The 27,047-nt window shown below is 43.3% G+C and overlaps 1 protein-coding gene across 2 annotated transcripts in view; it reads left to right on the top strand.

Moving 5' to 3' along the window:
• Positions 1-1,240: 1,240 nt before the first annotated feature.
• The window catches only part of BCO1 (beta-carotene oxygenase 1), a 31,289-nt gene continuing 5,482 nt past the window's right edge, over positions 1,241-27,047 (top strand). Inside the window, exons 1-8 of one of the 2 annotated variants that reach the window (XM_034788773.1) lie at positions 1,241-1,371; positions 15,330-15,458; positions 19,025-19,154; positions 20,133-20,280; positions 21,340-21,487; positions 22,798-23,018; positions 23,961-24,218; positions 26,153-26,258. In XM_034788773.1, coding sequence (XP_034644664.1) covers positions 15,380-15,458; positions 19,025-19,154; positions 20,133-20,280; positions 21,340-21,487; positions 22,798-23,018; positions 23,961-24,218; positions 26,153-26,258 — 1,090 coding nt within the window. In that variant the 5' untranslated portion in view covers positions 1,241-1,371; positions 15,330-15,379. Of the gene's footprint in view, positions 1,372-5,182; positions 5,377-15,329; positions 15,459-19,024; positions 19,155-20,132; positions 20,281-21,339; positions 21,488-22,797; positions 23,019-23,960; positions 24,219-26,152; positions 26,259-27,047 lie in introns of those variants that run through there. The other variant, XM_034788772.1, reaches the window with a different exon arrangement.

Here is a 27,047-nt window from a genome sequence, read left to right as displayed (position 1 = left end):
ATCATTGCTCATCTGCTTAGCAAGGTATTAATCTACTTCTTGAGTAGACAAACTACAAGTCCAAAGGTAAACAGATTGCTTCATTATGTTTATATTATCACACAACTATAAGTAGATCTGTGTGAAACACTCACTGCTGTTTTTCCACACACAAAAGCCAACATGCTTACAGTTTGAATTTACTTATTTTATAATAAAGGAACAAGACTAGGTCTTGTTTGGCCTGGAAAATTTTGTTTCCATTGGTCAGCACTGGTGCAGTGGCACTATTTGTAGTAACTTTTAGTGTCATTGCTAGTATTGACAGGAGAAAGGCACAAAATGTCCTGAGTTCAGTCAGCGCTGTATCTTTCACTGTTATTAGCACCTGTGCTAGAAAAGAAGTGCAACACTGTCTGATATAGACGTATATTGTGTGTCTGGCTCCCCTCGGCAACAGTCTGCCCTGAACTGAGTATTAAATGGCTGCCAAACTCTATTTCCAGGGAAAGTGCTCAGAAATGTAAAGCAGCCCTTTGGCTGGGAGGGATCTGACTCTGAGTGGCTTCCACCTGGCTCCCAAATATCATCTACATTTGGAGAACTCTCAACTGCATTTCTATGGCTATAGCTTGCTCTAGGCAGTCCTCCAGGACTAGCCTTAAAGATTCCCCCTTGAGTGTCGCTTCCAGCTGTCATGGCCACAGAGATATGGTGAGAGCAATGCCAGGCCGTGCGATGTAGTGCATCACTCTTTGACTGTGTGTAGTTTGGGACTGTGCTGTAGGTGGGAGAGAAGCTCGGGGATGGGAAGAGGTAGAGTGTGGATGGGGAAAGTGGAAGACAGAGAGAGAGAACAAGACAGAAAGGTGGAGGGGAATCTTTAAGTGGGGGCTCTAGATGGTGCAGGCAAGGGATTTAAAAGGGGGACTTGGAGAAAACGTGACGGGAGTCAGTGTGGGGTGGTGAGTTGGGAAATCCAGGGAGAGGGAAAGGAGCGGAAACTTGAGGGGGTAAAGGATAGATTTGACAAGGGGTGGGAGATGAGGAACTGAAGAATTTGTGAGAGGATAACTTTTGTAAATGAGGTAATGTGTATATATTGATTATTCAAATTAGGACATTGGATCATTTGCATAAAACCTCCAACTTTCTGTACCCACAGGCCTCGGAGATACAGTGCACAGAAAACACACAGCGACAGTGTTCTCAACTCAGCCACCGAAGCACCACCCCGGAGACCTGCTTGGGCTCAACCTGCTTGCAGGCTCTTCTGTTGAACCTGTGCACATCAGCTCAAGATTCAGCAGTCAGACAGTATGGGCCTCTTTCCACTCCGCTCAAGGAACAGCAAAATGGCTGTTCACGCTGCCAGCGGCAGGCTGTACTGAGGTAAGGCTGATACGTAACCATTGGCCTGATTCATTATTTTATCTCGAAGTTAAAATAAACCTATATTTCCTCACTTTCTCCTCCTGTGGTCCTCCTCCACTCCCATTCATTATCTCTGTTCCCTGCATCGGGAACTGTCTGCTTCCATCTTCAAATAAGGTGACTTAAAATGGGACGCTGTAGAACGTGGTCTACCTGGGCAACACACTGATAACCTGATTGCCTTGGCTTATACAGTCTGCTGAGGCAGACAGCTATAGTCCTGGGTACTGATCTCATGTCACTTCAGTGCCCTCACCTGCCTCTGGCAAACCAAGATCTGAGAGCTGCGGGGTGTCCCTACCACAGAGCGAGGCAAAGGTGTAGTCCTGTGCTATGTTCTTTGTCTTCCATTTTATAAAGAGAGTTTGATCCAAAACCAGAGTACAGCAGAGTAAACGCTTCCAGGGCAAGCTCTCAGATTAACTCTGAGCATGCACCATTTTGTGCTGACAATCAGCATAGATCTCAGGGAGGATCTTATTGGTAAAACTATATACTCTTCTCTTTGAATTTCAAAGCAAATCAAAAGAGACAGGCAAGAGAGACTGAAATCACACCCTGCCATGCTCTGACTGCCCGCCACCATCCATATTAGGCCAAGAAACTATCAACCAAGAAATAATCTACTGTCTACATCTGCCGAGAAAGCATTTGCTATAGGGTAAATAAACTCCCAAAGCAGAGGACTCAGTCTACCACAGAGGTAGAAACTCTATTAAGTGATAGGGAAATCAGAAATTTTATCCAATTCCCACCTTTTTCTTTTGCTAACAATATTATTTTAAAATAAATGTAATAATACTGTATGTAATATTACTGGTTGAACATAAAGGGAGGAAAAATACAGTTCTGTAAAAATACCATGAAAATTCATCACCCCAAATGCAAATGCCATCATTAGCATGATGATGAAGGCAAACTAAAACACTTAGCTTGCCATGGAAAAATTTACTTACCCCAGGCAAGTGGGAGAATTGAACTTTGTAAGGCTGCAACTATTGTATTAGCTAAGTGCTATAATACACTTGCCAAAACTTTCAAAAATGGCTCTTTAAAGTTTAAGTATCAAAACCTAAATCTAAGCAGCAAAATACACATTAGGGTTGATTTTTCAGGGGGGGCTGAGCAGCTGCATGGTCTTCCGTTCAAACTACTCTCACCAAGTTTTCTAATGACCTCTTCCTGGACATATCTCAAGGCCTGTACTCTATCCACATCATCCTAGGTCTTTCCAGTGGTGGAGTTAATAGGTTCCGGGGGTGACTGCCCCCCGAGCAGCCTTTAGGTGTATGGATGGCACCTTTTGGAGGCTGGAGAGTGAGCCTGCCCTGCATTCACTTGGCAGCAGTATCCCCTGTCCTGCGGGCTGGGCCTAGCTCCCCGCTCTGGGCATTGCAACGTGGTGCATGATGTCACTTTGGCCTGGCCACCCCTCAGTCATGACGAAGGGACAGCCAGGCCAGACCTGAGAGGTACTGTGACCTCGTGTGCCAGGTTTCAATGTGTGCAGAGGGGAGCTGGGCCCAGGCTTGTGTGCATTGGAGCCCCGCATGCCGGGTGAGTGCGGGGTGGGCTCGCTCTCCAGCCCATGACCAATGACCCATTGCAAAACCTGGCTCCGCCCCTGGATCTCTATGCTGATTTTACATTGTCACTCGTAGAAATGTAGGGTTGGAAGGGACCTCGAGAGGGCATCTAGTCCATCCCCCTGTGCTGAGGCATGGCCAAGTAAAAGTAAGTCAGCCCTGACAGGTGTTTGTCCAGCCTGTTCTTAAAAAATCAAACTTTCCTCAGTGTCTTGTCTTGTCTTCTCCTTTGACCTTCATGACTCTCCTCTTACCTCTCTGACAGTTTCTTCAGCATCTCTTTTAGTGGGTCCTCCTCTTTCCCATTGGTTGTGAGATTCCCACATGGCTCTGTCCTTGGCCGCCTCCTTTTTTCCCTTTACACCTTCTCTCTGGTTTATTCTCAGCCATTCTCATTATTGCAACTGCCGCTGGCGACTTGCAAATCTTCCTATACATCACAGGCTGTCCCATCATCAGCTTAACTGCAACAGGGTCAGTAACTCCTTGGGGCTGATTCTCAGTTACCTCCCGAAGGCCATGAAGGAAGTGAGGAGCAAAGGTGGTTTTAAGCCATCGTTGTGCTCCCCATTTTCTCGGACTGTGCAGGGACCTGTTTGGCTCCTGATGTAATTTAAATGAGACTCAGGCCTGCTTTACGTTCTGCTTCCGCTGCTCTCTTATTCGCCCAGTGCAGTCCACTCTGGCCATGCCCTCTTCATCAGGGCAGGGACCAGGGCCAGTGGAGAACCTTATGTTGCAAGTGAGGCTCTGTGCACAGGGGGAAAAAGGGGTGTAGTGTGAGAATCAGGCCCCTTATCTTTCTTCCCAAATGCTCTCCATTCTCTATCACTGCTAACAAACATATTACTAAGCCTGTGTGATGGAGGGTCACCTTTGATTCCTCCCCTCTCAAGCCCTCACTGTTAAAATCCTGGTGCTTCTTCACTAATGCTACAGACTCCAGCAAAGTACCTTTATTTCCATATTTAGAAGCTGTATTGTGTTATTGTATTATCCTTTATTTCTCTTGGAGCCCACAGTGTGTGAGGTGTTTTCCAAATGGAGAAGAAGGTACGCTGACTGCCTTGAGGAACTGTGCAGTGTGAAGGCAGACTAGGGTGACCAGATGTCCCGATTTTATAGGGACAGTCCCAATTTTTGGGACTTTTTCTTATATAGGCTCCTATTACCCCCCACCCCGTCCCGATTTTTCACATTTGCTGTCTGGTCACTCTAAGGCAGACCTGTGGGAAGACTGCAAGTAAGGACAAAAGGAGTAATATTCACAAGCAAGCAAGAGCTGTCATAGGTAATGAAAACTCCATTTTACATAAAATAAGCATGTAAATATTTTCATTGCTTAATCAGCTGTTAGGAGGTGATTTAAACATATTATGGGAACAAATAAGTCTCTGACTTCCAAGGTAATCTCACATAAAGTTGTATAATATTCAGTTGTACAAGGAGTCTTATCGTTCATGTTAAATGTAGTCCCTTGGTTTGCTCTGCAATCACATGCTTTATATTGAAATAATTCTTTGACGGGAGGATTTCAAAATGAACAACACTGGAATCAGCTAAGAACCTAATCTTGAAACAAAAGCAGTGAAGTTAACTCTTTAAAAAAAAAAAAAGGTCCCTAACCCCGCTTACTCACCATTACATGATTTGAGTGATGTTACAGCCCTTGTTTGTGAAGACAGCCATTTGTCATTCAGAGAGGTGCCCTTTAGCTTACTTTTCAACAGTCTGTTCAAAAAATAAAGCACAGAGCTGTGCACTGATCATTTTCTGCTACTTCTCAGAATGGCACAAGCTTGTATTCCAAAGAGAAGGATGTGATCAGCTCTGGAGACTTTTTTTTTTTTTTTATTATTAGCTCCTAAAAAACAGGATCACAGTAGCAGGTGGAGGTTTTTTGCTCTTTCCTTCAGCATTGTCATCTGGGCAAGGATCCCTATCTAATCAATAACCAAAGTTTCTCAGAATCCCTGGGATTCAGGTGGGATCAGACAATAGCCCCCTGCCGAACTGATCTCTTGTTCAATCATGAGCAAAAAGGCAAATGAATTAGTTCTCTCTGTCTATCAAAGGAATCGAGATAAAGAGTTAAGTGTGGAGAGGGAGGGAGAGAATTATAGTATTATATGTGCTAAGGATTAAAGAACAGCTATTGTAAATTGACAGACTATCAGCCACCAGCAGCTGGCTGGAGGCGCACTTTGGCCTATAAATAACAGGAAAGAGCTGTTCGCAGCCCAGTCAGAGAGGGGACCACAAGAGCAACACCAGCTGTGCAGGGGATATACAGATCGTTTAAGTGCAGCAGACATGGATGTGATCTTTGGTAGAAATAAAGAGGAGCACCCAGAGCCTATAAAAGCAGAGGTGAAAGGTAAGGACAATCTGTTCCAAACTGGGTGGGTATTTTTGTGTTTTCAAATGAGTTAATAATCTGGCACTTGTTTCCCCAAGACAACACTGAGAAGGGGAATTGCTGGGTCTAATGAAAGGGAGAATATGAGAGAGAGATGAATGGCTGTTTAGAAGATTGAGATCAGATCTTATTTCTACCCCCTAATTGCAGGACTTTTCTCACTTTATGGACATTTTTGGGTGTACATTTCCGGGTGTACATTTCCTGCAAGTAAGTTTGAAAAGGAGTCACTGAAACTGGTGGTTGTCGGCAAAGTCAGGTGGATTCAGATCTGGTGCCACCCCAATTCCCTCCCTTTCTCTTTGTCCTTTCAGTTTCTCCCTCTTTCCGTAGTCAGTCACTAGCCTAGTCACTTTCTTCATGTTCAGTTCAGAGGAGTGGCTGACATTGTCATTTTCACTTCCTGGAGACGGAGAGAGGGACTGTAACTCTTTGTAGAGCTGTTTCTAAAGACAAATAGAAAGGCAGACATTACTAATGCCAAGTGGCTTTATTACAAAGAGGGCAGAACAAGCCAGAGAAAAAGGAATGGTTCTCCTGAGACAGGATAATTTAAAGTCATATGATTTAAGTTGGTGATTTAATGAAAATCATTTTTTTTTAAATGCATTTTGGGTGAAGTCATTTCAGTAGATACTGTGACCATGGTTAGTATTTTTACCTTGATTTGATTGCCACATTTTATTTCATTCTAAAGAGTTTTGTGATGCAGCGAGATAAAGAATGATTTATAAAGAGTGGCTGTTGTTGGAACAGCAAGTAGGCAAAAGTGGCACCTTCTTAATCAAACGATCTGCCCCTGGTATGAATTCAGAGTAACATCTGCTGATGTTAGAGACAAAAACAAGATTGTATTGCTTTCACTCCTGTAATCGTGGCTAACACAGATAAGGGGTGAACTGGATTCTGTGTATTCTGGCTTGCAACCCTCAACCAGAATTACTTAAAATCTCACCTGCAAAATCTTTATGGATAGAGATGCAGTGCCTCAGAGGACCCAGCTTGACTCTCAGATTCCAGGTTTAGGTCATGGTGCAGAGACAATAAACACAGAATCCCACAATGCCAATTTTTAAAGTCACTTTTCAGAATAGAACACACTTAAAACAGATGCTGGTCCAGTTACTTATTGGTTGTGAAAACAAAGAGAATCTTTAAACATTCAATATTTTTTCAGTCAGCTACGCACGCCTCCCCTTCTCTGTGTATTTTTCAGTGGCTTGTATTATCACTCCCTGTATGTACTGATCTCAGTCTGCATTTATGAGGCCTTTATTGGCTTTCCTTGTTTCTAGGAACTTCACTGGCATCTCACTGTGCTATCCTGTCTAATAACATGCTCATTTAACATGACTTCATCACTGTAATATCTGATCACTTTTCAAACATTTATGGATTCATGTTACATCCCTCAGGGGACAGAGGAAAATATCATTATCTCCACTTTGCAGATGGAGGGGGAAAAAAATCTCACTAGGGCCCAGATCCTTAGAGGTACTTTAAGCATTACTCTGCTCAGCCTTGCAATGTTTGACCTCAAGGTGGCCTGCTGCTCAGTGGAATCTTCAGCCATGAGTTAGTCTCCGTCCCTCCCACTATAATGCACGAGGAAAGAGTTTTGTGTACGGAAGGGATTTTCAGAAGCCGGACGGCTGAGCAGGGAGCTGCCTAAACTAGCCTGGAATGATATGCTGAGGTGAGCGGCAGAGAGAAGAGAGGGATTTAGACACCTAAGTGGCTGACTCTGCTTGGGAGCCTCAGCTATGAATCCTCTCCTGGAGCTAGGTGCCTAAGACAGGTCACCTGCTTATGCAGCTCATGAACTAGTAGCTGAAACAGTGGCTGTCTGTCTCACCTATGTTTCATAGAATCATAGAATCATAGAATATCAGAGTTGGAAGGGACCTCAAGAGGTCATCTAGTCCAACCCCCTGCTCAAAGCAGGACCAATTCCCAGCTAAATCATCCCAGCCAGGGCTTTGTCAAGCCGGGCCTTAAAAACCTCCAAGGAAGGAGACTCCACCACCTCCCTAGGTAACGCATTCCAGTGTTTCACCACCCTCCTAGTGAAATAGTTTTTCCTGATATCCAACCTGGACCTCCCCCACTGCAACTTGAGACCATTGCTCCTTGTTCTGTCATCTGCCACCACTGAGAACAGCCGAGCTCCATCCTCTTTGGAACCCCCCTTCAGGTAGTTGAAGGCTGCTATCAAATCCCCCCTCATTCTTCTCTTCTGGAGACTAAACAATCCCAGTTCTCTCAGCCTCTCCTCATAAGTCATGTGCTCCAGACCCCTAATCATTTTTGTTGCCCTCCGCTGGACTCTTTCCAATTTTTCCACATCCTTCTTGTAGTGTGGGGCCCAAAACTGGACACAGTATTCCAGATGAGGCCTCACCAATGTCGAATAAAGGGGAACGATCACGTTCCTCGATCTGCTGGCAATGCCCCTACTTATACAGCCCAAAATGCCGTTAGCCTTCTTGGCAACAAGAGCACACTGTTGACTCATATCCAGCTTCTCGTCCACTGTGACCCCTAGGTCCTTTTCAGCAGAACTGCTACCTAGCCATTCGGTCCCTAGTCTGTAGCAGTGCATGGGATTCTTCCATCCTAAGTGCAGGACTCTGCACTTGTCCTTGTTGAACCTCATCAGGTTTTTTTCTGCCCAATCCTCTAATTTGTCTAGGTCCCTCTGTATCCGATCCCTACCCTCTAGTGTATCTACCACGCCTCCTAGTTTAGTGTCATCTGCAAACTTGCTGAGAGTGCAGTCCACACCATCCTCCAGATCATTAATAAAGATATTAAACAAAACCGGCCCCAGGACCGACCCTTGGGGCACTCCACTTGAAACCGGCTGCCAACTAGACATGGAGCCATTGATCACTACCCGTTGAGCCCGACGATCTAGCCAGCTTTCTATCCACCCTACAGTCCATTCATCCAGCCCATACTTCTTTAACTTGGTGGCAAGAATACTGTGGGAGACAGTATCAAAAGCTTTGCTAAAGTCAAGAAATAACACATCCACTGCTTTCCCCTCATCCACAGAGCCAGTTATCTCATCATAGAAGGCAATTAGGTTAGTCAGGCACGACTTCCCCTTCGTGAATCCATGCTGACTGTTCCTGATCACTTTCCTCTCCTCTAAATGTTTCATAATTGATTCCTTGAGGACCTGCTCCATAATTTTTCCAGGGACTGAGGTGAGGCTGACTGGCCTGTAGTTCCCCGGATCCTCCTTCTTCCCTTTTTTAAAGATGGGCACTACATTAGCCTTTTTCCAGTCATCTGGGACCTCCCCCGATCGCCATGAGTTTTCAAAAATAATGGCTAATGGCTCTGCAATCTCACCCGCCAACTCCTTTAGCACCCTCGGATGCAGCGCATCCGGCCCCATGGACTTGTGCACGTCCAGTTTTTCTAAATAGTCCTGAACCACTTCTTTCTCCACAGAGGGCTGGTCACCTTCTCCCCATGCTGTACTGCCCAGTGCAGCAATCTGGGAGCTGACCTTGTGCGTGAAGACAGAGGCAAAAAAATCATTGAGTACATTAGCTTTTTCCACATCCTCGGTCACTAGGTTGCCTCCCTCATTCAGTAAGGGGCCCACACTTTCCTTGATTTTCTTCTTGTTGCTAACATATCTGAAGAAACCCTTCTTGTTACTCTTAACATCTCTTGCTAACTGCAACTCCAAGTGTGATTTGGCCTTCCTGATTTCACTCCTGCCCCTTCCCCGATTCCCAGTCCCTCTCTCCTTCCCCCACCCGTTCAAGTCCCCCATGGTCTCCATCCCAGTCTCTGCCTCAGTTCCAATCTCCTTGCTCAGCTAGTCCCAATCTTTCTGCCGCACCTCGACTCCCAGTTCCCCTGTACCCGTCCCACCACCAGCCAGCCGCCATGCCCTTTCTCCCAATCTATTCTCCTCTCCCAGGTCTTGTACTCACTACCTTTGAATCATGCAATTTCCTCTTCCATGTTGCCTCAGCCCAGCAGGGGGCATTGACTCTCCTGGGCTCTCAATCCACCTACTTTTAGTTCTGGTGGTTGGATCTGGACCTGGCACAGCTCACGGCAGCCCAGAGCAGCAACTACAGGGACAGTCCTGTTCAGCCCAAACTGGAACCAGCTCAGAATGGATGGAATCTTCAGGGAATCTGAATGCTAAAATCCAAGTCTCTACTGAGCATGTGTGAACTCAGATTTTTCAAAGGCTTATAAATTGGCCAAATTTGGGTGGATTTTCAGAAGGATAGCAAAAGGCACGTCCCTGACACAAAGGCCAACCCCCGGTTAAACTTCAAGTCCTTGCTCCAAAGCATGGGGACAGGGAGCAGACAGGCCTAATACCGTTAAAAAAAAAAAATCACCAACATTTTTGAAAATATGAAGAACGTGGTCTTGTCCTGCCAGCCTCGTTCTCAAAACTGGCTGAACAATTCTGGCTGACATTTTTCAAAAAACATTCAGTCTGAGGCTGACACCCGGCATGGAAAATTTCAGTTTCGAAAAGTTCTAAGCAACTGAAAACGGGGTAGTATAATGGAAAGAATCAGGCAACCTTAATAAAAGGCGATTTATCAGGTCCGCCTTTAATACATTCCAAGAACGTTTATTTAACTAATACTGTATACACATTACTACTATTTATATTGTAATTGGTCCAGTCCTGGACCAGAATCCCATTGTGCTAGGCACAGTACAAACATACACACCTTCATATGGTATTAGGTTTGAAATTCTGTGCGGGGAAGAGAATAAACGGATGAAGATAGATGCACATTTGACTGTTCTAACAAAAGCTACAGAAGAGTCTAGGCTCTCTGAAGGGTTAAAATCCATGTGCATTTTATATAACAACCTGGTATATGGTTTTGCCAGCTCTTTTCCAGACCCAAAGTCCAGAGTTTGGTCTGGAGACCAAAGGCCTAGCAAATAGTGATCATCTAAGAGAAAGTTGGGGTAAACAAGATAACATTGCCTTTGATAAAATATGCTTGGTCAGTAGAAATGCCAGATGTTGAAGCAATAACTGAATAATTATGTTTCATCCAATGTTTCAAATTGAACAAAGGATCCCTGTTCCTATTGTGTTTCTCCTGAAGGGAAACAATCTTCTCACAGATCCAACCTTGAGTTTATGAAAAGTTGTCAGTATAAAGATATGGCATCCTTCCACCTCCCTTCCCAGGGACCAATGCCCTCCTTAAGACACACAGAAGACAATCTGTATTATCATATCCTTTTACTGTTTCTTTGCTTCAACCCCTAGGAATGTACCTGTTGGACAATCAAAGGAGTTGCTCCATTCCTATGGACCCCAAATCAGAATTCAACATATATATGTAACCCTTCTGCCCATCTAAGTTGGCAGCAACAAGGGCCGGGTTCTGTATCTAGGGGTTCTGTTTCAATAACGCAACGCAAAACCGGCTCGAGCCCCCACCCAGTGACCTGGGACAATTACATACCACCGCCCGGGTGCCTCTAAGAGGCAATACTTCCCCTCTCGCAAGCACGGAGTCTGAGTGTAGCAGAAAATGTTTAATAACATGAGGTAAATGACATCAGCATTAAATTGGAAAAACACCACAAACAGGATTCATAACACAAACCATGAACAAAAAAACCCACCCCAGCAATTTGGGCTGTGTCCTTTCCCTTTGGCTCTTGAATCCAGCAACCCAAAAATCACCCAGAGTCCCCAAAGTCCAACACCCCCAAAGTCTCTTGGGTCCAGCAACCATCCAAAGTCCCAAAAGTCCAACAAACCCCAAAGTCTCTGTCCCTGGTCAGTGCAGCCCCAGAGTAAAAGGGGGGCACGCAGGGTGTTAAGGGGCACCTTACGTGATCCAAGGCCAGCCGGCCGTCTCTCCATGGGGTTCCACCACAGCCTTCACCTCGAGCCAGTCTACTTCCTACTGTCCCACAAACTGCTCCGCTCTACGAGCTGCTCCAGCCGTCCCTGCAAACAACTTCACTCACTGTTCCTTGGGCCGCTCCAACCATCCCCACAAGGCTCCGCGCCACTCACTGCTCCTCCAGTCATCCCCACAAATTGCTCCACCAGCTGCTTAGCAATATAGCTTCGGGCTTCCCCACTAGTTAACACAGCACTCAGCTCTTAATAACGTTAGCTCTTTTGTGATTTCAGCTCACAGTAGGGGAGCCCCAGTGCTGGTGCACCATTGGCCCAAAGTGAATTCAGCTCAGCAGTCTGTAACTAAACTCCCAATAGAATCAAAGTTAGCGCTGACATTCAACAATGGAGAGAGGAGATGATGCAATTGGTGTTTCAAGCCCTCAGGGGAACCCATGCCATCAGGTACAAATACCTGTCCCCAGCCTCTCTCAATTCACTGGGTTTTGTAACCCATGCCCCTTGTCAAGCAAGTGCTACTTAGGTAATGGTGATGGACTCACTTAGTCCTTCTGTCATACAACAGTTCCACTAGCCTTGATTCACAGAATCAGGGTAACAAAACTTTATTCTTCCTGCCCCAACAACAGAGAAACTGGGGATCCCACACCAGCCAAAGTAACCACTTTCAGTTGCTGTTGTTTCATGCCAGGCGGGTGGGTGTGCCTATGCAAACAAAATCAGCCCCTGGAGTTCTTTTCCACACTCGCCATAATTCACCACCCGATGTCAGGGTAGAGCTCATCCTGACTCTGCTTACATATATTTTATACTAATAACATTTTATCAAAGTATTAATTAAATGTTAACTTGAGACCATGGGCGAAGACATTATATAACCTTTTAACCATTGGCTAATGTGCTATCTTGTCTTGCTGCAAAACCTATCCCGGGGTGTGGAACTGCCTACCCTGTCACTTTCCCGCGCCCATGGAAAATCTATATATTCTATTGTAATCAATTGATTGATAGTGTCTCTGAGCCTAATAAGTAAGGTGACACTCCGCCAGCGCTGTGTGTAATAAACTCCTATGCTTGACCTCTACACGGTGTGAATTTATGTCCTTCAGTCTCTGACAGCATAAAAACTCACTGATCACATTGTGGCTGTTACATGTGCAAACACAAGAACAGATAAGAAACCATCGCTGAAGTATTGGGGGGAGGGTAATATGTTTTTATTATTCTAGTCTTCTCATGTACCTCCCTTTAGTCTGTAAGAGTTAGCCATACGAAGAAAGTGGCTCTCTTCAGTATTGCCACTAGAGGGCTGAGAGTAGATAAATAATGTAAGTTTAGTATATTCCGGGGGGGTTTCAGATTGCAAAAGCTTTATTTCTTGTTAGACGTATAACAGAACTGGAGGGGAAAAACCATAAGAATTCACTCTAATGCTCTCTCCCCTTCCACCTCACTCCTCCCAAAAAGGATACATATCTGGAGGGGGGAAAAACACTCTAAACACCTTCCCTGCTCCCCCCTACAAACAGTACATAAGATGCGTCAGTGCAGTTTCCCAAGGCATGGGGCAAAGGACTAGGCTGGGGGGGGCAAACTTTTTGGCCCGAGGGCCACATTGGAGTTGCAAAATTGTATGGAGGGCCAGGTAGGGAAGGCTGTGTCTCCCCAAACAGCCTGGCCCATGTCCCCTATCTGCCTCCTCCCACTTCCTGCCCCCTAACTGCCCCTCTCAGATATTCTTATGGCACCTCCCTGGAGCAAATCTAATAACCCAGAAACATGGTCCTCTCCCAGTCACGGATGAGCAAGCTTGGCTCTTGGTCAGTTTGGAAAGTCCCTCCTTTCACTGGAAGTTCTCTTCTAATAACCGGCGTTAGACTAGACCACAAGCGTAGGCTACTCCAAAAATGTGATAAGCAGGAGATTGCTTCATGGACGTATCTCAGTCCTCTCTGCTCCCCTGGTGGGGGTAACAGTTGGGAGTGCACATGGCCTTGATAGATTCTTATATGTGACTTATGGCCTAGTGGTGATTGCCATTGCTTTTCACCCACTCACATTCCCACTCAGCCTTTCTTAAAATACTCCTAGAGGTCCCTTTTCAATTGCCCTTTGCACCAGCAAAAAATTAGGGAACCAGTTGTTCATGGCTTAATTAGGTGAAGGGTCACCTTCCTCTTTGCATCAAGGCTGAGAGACAGAGTGGCCTTAGAGCCTGTTAATAACAAATCCTACTTAAACTACAAAGAATTAAAGTTTATACCTAAAGAAAAGTAAAGTTTTTACACACCAGGCTTCAGTCACATGGACCAATATCCCTCACAAATTACATGGCCTTTTATTATTTTTCCCACAGGACCCAGCCTCATTCGTTACACAGGATGGACCTGTTCTGGGGCAGAGCAGGGCTGTACAGTGAAGGAGACGGTTGTCTGTAGGACCCGTGCTTCACTTGTTGCAGAAGTTGGAAGGTGTGTAGCAAAGGAGGCAGGGGATTGCAGGAAGAGAAAGGATGGGCTCTTGGTTAAGGCAGCTGAATGAGTTCCTGTGTGATGCTGGACAAGTCAGTTAAACCAAACTTTTCACAAGTGTCCACTAACTGTGTGTTCCTCATTTTCTGGGTGTCTGTCTTGAGCATCTGATTTGCAGAAATGGTGAGCACTCTCAGCTGCAATTGAAGTCAATGGGAGCTATGCTTTTAACATAAAGTGCTATATAATACTAAGTACTCTGAAAAATCAGGTCATAGGTATCTTAAATTGGGCACCCAAAATTGGTGGATAGTTTTGACCTTAATTTCGATGCCTCAGTTTCCCATCTGTAAAATAGAGATAATAATAGCTCCTCATCTCAAAGGAGTGTTGTGAAAATACGTTAATTGATGTTTATGAAGCAGTCAGATACTAGAGCAATACATTTCACAAAAGAGCCTATGAGGCAATGAATAATTAGAGCTGACTAGAGGATGACCATTCAGTTTCAAGACAGCAATGATTTTTTTCCTGTCGAAAACTGAGTCAAAATCAGTACATCCCTGCAAAATGCTTCAGCTTTGATGGAGCCAGATATTTTGACAAACATTTTGTTGAAAGTATTCTGATCAGCTCTATTAATAATTCTGTCTTCAGAGCAGGGTTTGAACAGTGTGTAGTGGGGTCTCCCATTGAACAATGAGGAAGACACAAAATATTGAAGAGCTTCTCATTAAATGAGTGCCATCTATTTTGTGCACTGACCGAGGCAGGGGTCTTGTGGAAAAAAATAGAATGTGATAAAGTAATTAAAGACAATAGCACATGCATACGACAAAGGAAAAAACAGGCAAGCTTAATTCTGGCATTTCCTAACTTGTAAGTGCTTGACTTTGTTAAAAAAGCATTATGAAGGTTGCAAAGATTTTTTTTTGTGACTAACATGTGGTAACTTAGCTGATTTCTTGTTCCTCGTGTGTCATAAATCACCAAATCCCTATATCTTGTATCCAACCCTGGACAGCACTTCTGTATTCTCAATACAATAGTTATAATCTTTATTTATACTCTCAGAATTGACATTATTAGTATTCTGAAGCACTGCCATCATGACCCTTCATTACACTGGGTAATTTTATTAGTGGGATTGTTACTGGAATTCAACCAGCCTTCAGTTTACATTGGCATCTACTGAGAGGCATTTGATCTATAAATGACTCCTATAATTTATTTCTGGTAAGCCCTGGCTTTTGCTGGTAATAGCACATTGGGATTAGATGGATAATTTTAAAATGAAAGTTCAGGAAGAAAATGCTCCTCCCTCATCAATCTCTTATAATTAGTAAGTTATGTTCAGGTAATTTCATGTTTTCAGTTTTGCATATAATTAGGGCCACATTGGCATACCTAAATGGCATGAGCAAATACATAGTTGTAAAATCCTGACTTGCATCATCCATGTACCTGCTTACCTTTGGAAATTTGTCCTGTAGTGCACAAGGTCACCTTTGACTTGGAGTGGAAATGAGCTGTATCCTTTTTCTTTACAGGTGAGCTACCAAGCTGGCTGCAGGGGATTCTTCTTCGCAATGGCCCAGGCATGCATACAGTGGGGGAAACCAAATATAACCACTGGTTTGATGGCTTGGCTCTGGTGCACAGTTTTACATTTAAAAATGGTAGGTTGCTGCATTAAAGCACGAGCATCCAAAACAAGTCTTGGTCTCTAAACAGAAGCATAAGGTTTTATAACTGTGGGTGGAGTTTGCTTACAATACTTATACATTGAATTGTTTCAGATGCTTAGCTAAAGGTCCTGTTAGACCTGTAGTTGGTTAGGGGTCCTGCAAAACATGGGACTAACAAGGGCCTGTGTAGCTAGTGAACATCAAATGAAGGGCAGGACAGTCAATGCAGTCTTACAGACACAGCTGCCAATGGTGGTAAGAGAGAATGGGTGGTGGTCTTGCCCTTCTCAGTGCAACTTTCCTTCTCTGAGGTGGAAATGCTGTGCTCATCTCAGAAGGGGAATGTGCAAAAGTAGCTTCAAATCAGCCTTGCATGTTCCCCTGATCCTGAGGTTTCTGTGCTGGATCAGTCTTTCTAAAGGCTGCTCTAATTTGCACCAGCTGCCATTGGCCCCAAAGAGCCATTCAAGAACCTTAGGATTGCTGGGCAGCAGGAATGCCCAGCCATGCCCTTTTCTTCCAGCTACAGCCCTTCTCTGGCTGCAGGGAACAGGGGTGCCAATGGTGCATAGGCGCCAACTTTCTCCGGTGGGTGCTCGTGCCCCCCCACGTCCCAACTCCATTCTTTCCCCGCCCCTCCCTCCCTGCGCCACGAAACAGCTGTTTTGCGGCGCAAGTGCTTGGAGGGAGGCGAGAGAAGCAGGACGTGGTGGCGCACTCACGGAGGAGGCGGAAGTGAGCTGGAGCAGGGGGTCGGGGCCACGGGGAGTTGCCAGTGGGTGCTCAGCACCCACTAATTTTTCTCCGTGGGTGCTCCAGCCCCAGAGCACCCACGGAGTTGGCGCCTATGGTGCTAGGCGCTGCTGTAGTGGCTCAGTGGCACAGGATGCTCCCCCTTACACTGCGGTGGCAATCCCTGGGTGGCATGAGACAAATCTGCTCTAATGCAGAGAAAAAGCTGGCTCATAGGAACTAATGGAAATATTTCAAAAAATTTAAGTTAGTTATGTTTTCCTCAAGGATGTTAGCACCCATTAAAGGGCCATGTCTTTCAACCCTTCCTGAGGTTGACTTCAATGGGCACTGAGGTGTCCGAGGCGCTCACAGGCTTGTGCTGTAGGTACTATGCATAGAGCTGTGCAACACAGAATATTTACACCAGGGGTGAAATCCTGGCTTCACTGAAGCCAATGACAAATCTCCCTCCGATTTCATTGGGATCAAGATTTCACTCTAGGGCAGGATTTCTGGTTGACTGGTCTAGATACCATGGTTTTGAGTAGATATTAAAGTAAAGGATTAAGAAACCCAGCTCACAATAGAAGTTGCATTTCTATTTACAATTTCCATTCTGCAGCTGTTTGGAAGCGCATAGCAGCTTCTGCCTGCACCAGAGCTGAAGATAGCCATGGTGCATCCAGGAGGTATAGAGACTTCGCTACTGTGCTTCTATCCAGAGCCCCAGTAACGTGCACGCAGGGCCGGCTCCGGGCACCAGCAGAGGAAGCACGTGCCTGGGGCGGCACATGGTAAGGGGAGGCATTCCGTCCATTCTTGGGGTGGCGCAGTTCGGGCGGCTTTTTTTTTTTTTTTCCTTGGGGTGGCAAAGATGGTAGAGCTGGCCCTGCCTGCACAATTCCAAACTGAATCAGCTAATAATCGGGGTAGGGATAGCTCAGTGGTTTAAGCATTGGCCTGCTAAACCCAGAGTTGTGAGCTCACTCCTTGAGGGGGCCTTTAGGGATCTGGGGCAAAAATCAGTATTTGGTCCTGCTAGTGAAGGCAGGGGACTGGACTCAATGACCTTTCAGGGTCCCTTCCAGTTCTATGAGATAGGTATAACTCCATACATTTAATAGTTCCATCATGCACAGAGGTTTATTTGACATGGGCAAACAGCCTATTTATATTATGGGCTAAAACACCCTTCTTAGGATTTGAACCTAGTTATGACAGCAGCCAAGAGTGAAACTAGGCCACTTTGCCACTTAGCTTGCAAGTCAGGTCTCAGGTATATTTACTGCTCTTATATAAACAATACTTAAATGACTGTCCAAATCCTACTTGCCACCCTCAGGCAAGGTGCTGGAAATGATCAGAAGCAATATTTCCTCCGTCCATACCAATCTCTTTTTAATCTCAACCTGACCATACAATACGGAAATAGAATATTATTTCATCTGCTTTAGAACATAATGGGGGCTGCACAACATACAAGCTTTGTAGGAGAATTGGGTTCCCTGCCCCCGTTTGCTTTTTATTTTCCATTGCTGTTTTGGGATGAGAGATTCCAGAAACACGTTTCTTGTCTGCCTGCCCAGTTCAGTGCCTCTTAAGAACGCAGCCATAAACAGAAATGGCCAGACATTGAAACTGCCAGTTTATTGCACCACCTAAACCACAGGGAGTTGTGTTTGTTCAGACACACAAGCCTATATGCTTAATCTATACAGGCATTCCTTCAGACCTAGAAGAGTGCTGATTTTTTACAAACACTGGAGACTGAAATTTGCCAAGAAAATTGATTTCTGCCACCCCTCCCCCATTTTGTCTGGAGATACATACTGTTCTCCTGATGGAGGAACCATGGGCTGGTGATTCAAACACAGATATAAGAGTTCAAGGATCTGGGTTCTATGTGTGACTCTCCCTCAGACTTTTTATGTGATGATTGGCAAGTCACTTCACCTCTCTGTGATAGTTCCTAGTTACAGTTCCTATAAAATGAGAATAATAATCCTTCCCTACTTCACAGGGGTGCTGTGAAGCGTAATTCATTGTTTTACAGGTTTTCAAATATGTTAGTGATGAGTATCATAAAAATGCCCATAAATAGCTGCCTGCTCTAGAGAGGAGGTTTTTATGAATGTAACAAAGGGTTATTCTGGACTAGGGGTGGGTTAGATGACCTAATAGGACTCTTCCTGCTCTGTAATCATCATCCGAGAAATTAGAGATTCTTCTTGGGGGCTGTTTTAGTGACAGCATCATTGTGAGTTTAAAGGAACTGCCTTTAAAAGCTTAAATGGTCAAATTTAGTAAAGTGGGACTTTTAAAAAGGAAAAAGTCATGTTGTCTTTCATAATTTTAGAACTCCTTCAATGTTTGTTGTAACAATTCCTTAGGAACTTGAAATTTACAATTTATTCTTCCTGCTCCTTCATGTGTACATGTAGATAAGTCAATATAGAGTTGCTTTCGAGTGCTGGCATTTTTAGTTTAAAACCTTTTTCTCAACACAAAATATTGCCTAAAAGTTTTGTGAACCAAGTAAAGTGGGTAAGTCAAAATTTGGGCTATCAGGGTTGACAGCCTATAAACAATGGGAATAAAGTACAGCACAGCCCCATTTTCCCCTGAAATTTTTCAGAGAGACAAAACACCTTCTGAAAAATGAGGGGTTGAAAACAATCTATAGTCTGCTTAACTGGAGGCCAACCAGATGAGGGTCTACTGTAATTTCTTTATCTGACAGGTGTTCTATATTAATTTTCTAAGGAAAATAAATATCTTCTCAGTATGCATGTAATACAAAGATTTTGTTTGCCCTTTGTCAGGCGAAGTTTACTACAGAAGTAAATACCTCCGCAGTGACACATATAATTGCAATATAGAAGCAAACAGAATTGTGGTGTCAGAGTTTGGAACTATGGCTTATCCAGATCCATGCAAAAACCTATTTGCCAAGTAAGCAATGTTTTTCCAATGAGGTTCTGCTTTCTATTTCTCCAACACAACTGCTTTTCTATTCCCCCTCTGCACATACAAAATAAGCCCCTCTGTTTGTATGCAAGTTTAAAATTGACACACCATTGGCAATGCCAGGGATCTGATTCCCAGTCTCTGTATACAGTTTTAAAATTTTAATACTCACTTATAGAAATCAAAGGATGTATTGGCACATTGCAAGTAACAACTACAAAGTTAAGTCCTGCCTGTGTGTGCTGGAGTTATTACTTGCAGTTCTCCAATAAATCTTTTGATTTCTTTAAGCAAGTATTACAGAAAACTATGAAGCAGTTTATGCCCAAAGTCTTTATTTTAACGCTGTTGTAATATGATAGGGAATATTCTTGGGAATAAAAATGTATTGTCAGAAGGAGTATTAATCCACCATGTTCTTACCAAAGCCTGTTGAAAAAGGTACCAATCTCTATGACCTACTGGGCCAGACTTTCAAAATGTGATCTCTAATGCATGCAGAAGCATGCGCACACACACACACGATAGTGTCTACTCCCATTCAAGTCAATGGTTATTTTGCCATTGACTCCAATAGGAGCAGGATTGGCCAGATATTAGATGAACTGTTTGTGCATGCAAAAGCAGCAGTTGTGTGTGTTCATACTTCCAGATTGGGTTAAGAGTGGTTGAAAATTTGGCCCAAAACATGTTGTACTGTGTTGCTGTAGGACCAGCCAGCAGAGATAGTTCAAATTAAATAATAAACCCACTTCCAATGATTGTGCTGCAAACAGGTCACATCCTGCTCTCCAACAGCATGCACAACTTTCAGTTCTACGAGTGGCTCAAGGGGAGGATAACACAAAACAAGTAACAAACAGAGCCATGATCATTTCTGTTCTATTTGAAAGTGAAAGCAACTATAAAATAGCTGATCTTCTCAAAGATTAATGAATGCATATGAAATTTTCATCCCCACAGGGCATTCTGCTACTTGTCCCACACCATTCCTGAGTTCACAGACAACTGCCTGATCAATATTATGAAAACTGGTGAGGATTATTATGCTACAAGCGAGACTAATTTCATTAGGAAAATTAATCCTCACACTCTGGAGACATTAGAGAAGGTAAAACATGGTATCCAACATGGATGCTTTATCTGCTAATGAATACGGTGTCATGCTGACCTTTACAGCCTCGGGGTGTCAGGTTAAAGGCGGCCAAATTTGATATAAGTAAATGTAGAAAAATCAAATGTTTTTTTTATCCTGTGCTTCCTGTGTCAGAATAGGCCATTTGGGAGCCATGGAGACTGGAGTAGTTGCTGTAGATGCCAACTTATAATGTCAGTTATTTTAACTTACAATATTTTATTCTTCATGTCTTTCAAACTACAAAATACCCGGTGTCTTAGGGTAAGTATTGGCTTTTGCAGTTTTAACTTGTGCATAATCCTACTTGGCTGTAGGCATAATGTCAGGTCTTGTGCTTATGGCCTCTGATTATTTGGATTATTCCTTTTGATTAATGGTCCTACAAGCTCGCCCTATTATGCAACAATTTATATAATGTGTAATTAATTCTCTAGGCCAGTTATATCACAACTTTCTCTGTCCTTATACCATCTGAATTTCCTTATGCAAGACATTTCTTTAATTTTCTAAAAAAGTGAGTCTAAATGCGTTAAGACATGGTTTTTAGTTAACCTTTTCTACTATGTATAACTTCCCAGTCCCTATCCCCTCCTATAATACTGTTTATCAACTTTAAATAAATCATGAAAGCTGCTGGTTTAACAGCCTTGCTATGTGAAGCCCATTCAGTAAGGGATTGGCAATGGCAATTACCTTTGCTTACACAAACCTCTTCCCGTGTGCCTCATCCCGGAAGTGACCTTCAGGATCAAAAGCTCAGCATCCATGACCCATTCAAGCCCCAAATAATAATAATTTAAGCACATGCTTTAAGTCCCACTGAATTCAATGTTTTTAACTTAAAGACTTAAAAGTTAAGCAAGTTGTTTCCTGAATTGGGAGGCTTTCCTGAAACAGGGCATGAGTCTTTGGCCTTTGTGCTGGGGTTGCCAATGGGAATGCCGCTAGTGCCAAAGGTGATGATAGGTTTTGTGATGTAGGCTAAGTAATTTCACATACTCTTTATAAATCCTTATGCTATCACTTTGTTAGGTTGACTACAATAAATATGTAGCGGTGAGCCTGGCGACTTCTCATCCCCATTATGACAGCGCTGGAAATGTTCTCAATATGGGCACCTCTATCGTTGATAAGGGGAAGACAAAATATGTTATTTTTAAGATTCCTTCCTCAGTGCCAGGTAAGAGATGGCTTGTGCTAGTGTCTCTGAGTTCCTTGTTAGTTTGTTGTTGTTGTTTTCTTCTGAAGGTGGAGGGCTGTGCCACAAATGGTCTAGAAACCAACTGAATCACTGTTTGTTTTTTAACATCACTTCTTTGTACAAAGATATTTGACATTTCACTGTTAAGGTGTCAGGTAGTGAGAAACTGCATGTAAATTACATTCCATTTAAATTATAATATTTATACATTTTTAAGTACATACGTGTGTATAAATTTATAAGTACATTCCTTAAAGTTATTTTGAAAAAGACTGACAGGACTCCTGAACTAGCTGCTCGGCCTGGTTGGGTATTTGGTGTTTGAAAAGGTTCATCTTTATCACTTTTTCCTGTTCATATTTCAGTACAGAAGAATGTTGTTGTTTCAGAAGGATTGGTCCCTACTCCTAGCTTGCCATTCTCTGTGTTGTGAGATATGTTAAGAGATAATGCACAGAAAATAAAATGTATCCAGCATGTAGTATTTGGTGTTTGAATTTGTAAAATGTGTCTTTCTTTATAAATATATTTTCAGGGAAAAGGACAGTGGGTGAAAATGCTTATAAAAGTGGGGACAGACAGTGTTTGGTTAGAGCCAGGCATAATACATGAAACTGTATGTAGGTCCCATTCCTCACCAGCTTTGCCAATGTTAGCCCTCACCAAAGCAAAGGCTGTTCCTTGATTTCTTTGCACTCGCGTCGCAGCTTGTACAGTCACTCACCTTTTCTTCTTCATGGTGATCTACTTTCTGTGCATTTCTGTTAAACGTAGCAATGGGGCAGGGCCCGGCTGCTAACGTAGCTGTTACTCTATGGCCAACACCCCAGGATTGAACTTGGGCCCTCCAGAGGGAAAAGAATGAACGGCTACAATTTAAGAGCCAGGGACTATAGGTAGGGTTGTAATAGACTCACATAATCTGTGGCACAGAGGGTGACCAGAAGCGCAAGTTCACCAGGAGGTTACACTAGCATGGGGCCATACGGTCCCTTCTGTACAGCTGTCAGTACGTACAGTACTTAACTTCTGTCCCCCTCCATGCTGGAACTTCAGGGGCAGTGGCCTGTGAGAAACTCTCCAGGGGCTGGGAGTAACTGCAAAGGCTCAGGTCCTCTGCATGGATGGCCCTGGTCTTATCTGTGTGGTTGTCGGTTAGGGGGCCAATTCCCCTGCTAATCCTGGAGAAGGGAAGGAACTCTGCCCCTAAGAGGAGAAAGTAAAGGAATCTCACTGAGTGGCAACTATTATTTACATAATTACAGTTTATCTTTCTAATTTATGTTTAGAGAATGAAAAGAAGAAATCCTGTCTCAAACACCTGGAAGTGTTGTGCTCTATCCCTTCCCAGTCTCTCCTTCACCCAAGCTACTATCACAGTTTTGGAGTTACAGAAAATTATATCATCTTCATAGAGCAGCCATTCAAACTGGACATTCTCAAGTTGGCAACTGCCTACTTCAGAGGTGTCAACTGGGCGTCCTGCCTTTCTTTCCATAAAGAAGATAAGGTACCTTTCCTACTATGTGCCAAGCAATGAGGGTAGCCAGGACAATAACCATTCCCACTCTATACTATATTTTCCCTTGCTGCAAAATTTCAGTCACTTCCCATTGGAGGAATGTGTTCCCCCTCTCTTCCTATATATATTTTCAGTAGATAGGATTCTTAAGGAAAGATCCAGCTATCTCACCTCACCTAAAATTCCCATAAGTAAATCTCTGGTGTTGAGGTACCTGAGAAAAAGGATAGTATTGGGTACTATTAGAAATATCCCACACCAGCAGAGAGATTCTGCTCCATCTGTCATGTCAAGTAACCATGTACAATCACCTCTAGTTTAAACAACATACTATATAATAGTATACACATTTAGGTCTATAAGTGTAAAGACTTTAGTTGAGATTCTAATCACCATTCTGGCTCCTTTACATGAGGCAAGAGGGCCAGATTGGCATAAAGGCACTCTAAAAACCCTGGATTCGCCTGAGGGAGAATTCTCCTAATGCAGAAACAGAAGAAGGCAACTGCAGGCTGTCTTCTGAGGATGCCCCTGGTATGCCAGAGTTGGAACCATGTGTGAGAGGGCATGTTGGACCTCTGCATGTAGCACTGTGGAGATTCCGGTCAGGTGAGACAGGTGACTGTAATTTAGACACCTCCCAGGGGTCCTAAATTTTTATGGGGGCCACTTCAGCTCCCAGAGCAGCCATGAATTGGGAAGGTGTAAAGGTGGGGTGAAAGCTCCCGCCTCCAGCTTGCATGCTCTGTGCTGTGCCTCTTACCCAGAATCTCGCCTCTTAATGGCACAACCGAAGTACTCCAAATACAACATTATAAACAAAGCAAATGTGCCATCATCGAGTTGGAAACACTGGTTTGCAATGAAATAACATTTAAAAAAAAAAGTATTTGTTGCTTACTAAACATTAGCGTGTTTGACGTCTTTCAGACTTGGATTCACCTCATAGACAAAAAGACCAAAAAGGATATATCCGCCAAGATTTATACAGATGCCATGGTCCTTTTTCACCATGTGAATGCTTATGAGGAGGACGGCCATGTTGTTGTTGATGTAATTTCCTATCCAGACAATAGTCTATATCAAATGTTCTATTTAAAAAACCTGAATGAAGAATTGGAGAAAAACACCAAACTCACTGCCATACCAGCCTGCAAGCGATTTGTGGTTCCTCTGGGGTTTGACAAGGTAACATTTAATGTATTGTATTTGAGCAGTAATTTTGAATAACTCACTAAAAGAAAAAGCGTATGAAGCATTGGTTTGCCAGGCCACGTCCAAATTCCTGATTTTTTAAATGATATCCACAAAATTTGGGGGGTATGTAATTGTTTGTTTGTGTGCACAGGGCGATTTATATTTGCACAAGCAATGGGCAGTTACTTGGTGCCAGCTTCTGATTCCTTTGTTCATGGAGAAAGGTCCTGTTCAACTTGACTAGTCTCTTCAAAGTCAATGGAACTGTTTGCGGGGCAAGGTGCTACCCCACATGAATACATGTATCAATATGGCCCTTGATTGGCAGGTGCAAATATGGGTTTTTGCACGTACAATCTGATGCCCATTAATGGAAGCCTGTGAAAAATCATCCCTCACGCCACCCCCGCAATTTACCCACCAACCCCTCCCTGAAAAAAACCCCTTAGCTGCTTTTCAATAGTAATTTTATGAAGATGATGGGATTTTTATTTCAATGAGAGCTTTACTAAAGTGGGGGAAAGGATCAAACCTTTCTGTAGCTTTGAAACAGCTTAAATGTTTTACATCATTGTTTTGTAGGAAAATCTGATTTACTGCTCAGCAACTTGCCAGGCAAGTTTCAGCCTGATTCAGTTTGGAATGGCTGATACTGTCTGCCTTGTTACGCCCTGGAAACTGGGTCTTGTTAATGCCATGAAAACAGTCCTGCAGCAATGCAGGAGGATACATTTGATGCATGGAGAAGAAAAATGGCTAATAGCCAAGATGGTCAAGGATGAAACCCCATGCTTTGGGTGTTCCTAACCTCCCACTGCCAGAAGCTAGGAAGCATGACGGGGATGGATAAATTCAAATTGCCCTGTTCTGTTAATTTTCTCTGAAGCATGTGGCAGTGGCCACTGTCAGAAGACAGGATACTGGGCTAGATGGACTGTCGTTCTGATCCAGTATGGCCGTTCTTGCATTCTTATGATGAATCCGCTCAAATTGTCCTGCCTTCCTATCTTGCAGTCTAAGAATTCAGCAACGTTGTACAGAAAGACCTATACTGAAAAATCTCATTGAACTACTAATGTGAACACTCGGGCATTTTCATTAAAGTAAATATCAGTGTTACGCTTTTTAAAAAGCACCAAATGACATCAATGTATGTACATGGTGTCTGTTTAGCATAATATGTGAGCTAGATAACACCCTCCCCATGCACGTGCGCGCACACACACACACACTTAAAATGAGAAGCCATTACATTATTTTTTTATACACTGGGCCTTTCAAAGGAGTTAAAGGGATCTGAGAGTCCAAGCCCTATTGACGTAGGTGCCTCACTCCCTTAAATGACTGTGAAAATCCCAGCCTTTAGCCCTAACTCCCAAATAACATGATGAATTTACACTGCTTCTGTGATAAAGCAAAAATACCATCTGGCTGACATTTTTATCAAGTTTGACCTATAGCTGATTTATTAGAATCCCCTGCAAATTAAGGGCTTTTAAATGGAAATGCTCATAGTCTAATAATGCAAGAGAAATGCCTCTGAGAAAGCAGCCTTTTGAAGTTGGATCATCTGGCTTATGCCAAATGGAACCTAATAGCAATTTACATACAGTAAAATCAACCTTGATGGAAGTCCTAAATTAGAAATATGTCCTTTAAAATTTCTTGTTGTTTTTAGCATTACTCTCTCACAGGAAGGAGGGATAGCTCAGTGGTTTGAGCATTGGCCTGTTAAACCCACGGTCATGAGCTCAATCCTTGAGGGGGCCAATTAGGGATCTGGGGCAAAAAAAACCACCCCCTGTAAAAGACAGTACTTGGTGCTGCTAGTGAAGGCAGGGGACTGGACTCAATGACCTTTCAAGGTCTTTTCCTGTTCTATGAGATAGGTATATCTCTATATATTACTTTTTTTTTTTTTTAAGGGTGCAGAAGTAGGTACTAATTTAGTCAAACTTCCATCAACTACTGCAACTGCTCTGAAAGAAAAAGATGGAAACATCTATTGTCAGCCTGAAATGTTATGTGAAGGTGAGATGTGTTCATTAAAAATCTTCCATTGTATTTTCTTAAATGTAGGTGCATTATAATAACAGAGACTAGTATGATATCGGGGGTGCTCAAAGTGGGGGTGCTGGAAGTGTGACAGCACCCCCTGGCTTGAAATGGTTTCCATCATATACAGGGATTACAGTTTGGTTCAATGGCTTTCAGCACCCTCACTATACAAATTGTTACAGCATCCCTGCTAATATCTCTTAAATACTCCTATATAATCTAGCCCTGATCTAGCAGTCGGGTCCTGGAGGTAAACAGTGAGGTGCCGCATGGCCACATGGTTTCATCTCAGTAACCTAACTGCTAGATCCAGGCTAAATGAATAATTAATGTAAATCTAATGTGAATATCTGTCCAAGGACCAGGTAGATTACGAATGCTCAAAATATCATGACATTAAGGTTTCAGGTCAGATCTGAGATCATGGGATCTAAATATGCAAGATTATCTATATGCATATCTTTATCTATTTTTTAATTTGGGGAAGAGATCTCCAGTTGCACCTCACAGGTAAACACACTATATTACTATGTATTTTTGGAAAAATGAAAGGTAACTGAACAGTAAGAATATAAATAGATTGGGGGATTATGAGCCTGTGGCTAAACCATGAGAGTGAAATGTCAGTGGTTTATGAATTTGTATCACCTATATACTTGTTCAGCTTTCATTTTTTAAAAAAAGATATCCATATATCTGTACATAAAGTCTAAGCAAATTTAACTTAGTCCCTGCCAAGGAATATATATTGCAGAAGTTAAC

The sequence above is a fragment of the Trachemys scripta genome, chromosome 13 (genome assembly GCF_013100865.1).
Source record: "Trachemys scripta elegans isolate TJP31775 chromosome 13, CAS_Tse_1.0, whole genome shotgun sequence".
Classification (NCBI taxonomy): Eukaryota; Metazoa; Chordata; order Testudines; family Emydidae; genus Trachemys; species Trachemys scripta.
This window is presented reverse-complemented; position numbering and strand designations above follow the sequence as displayed.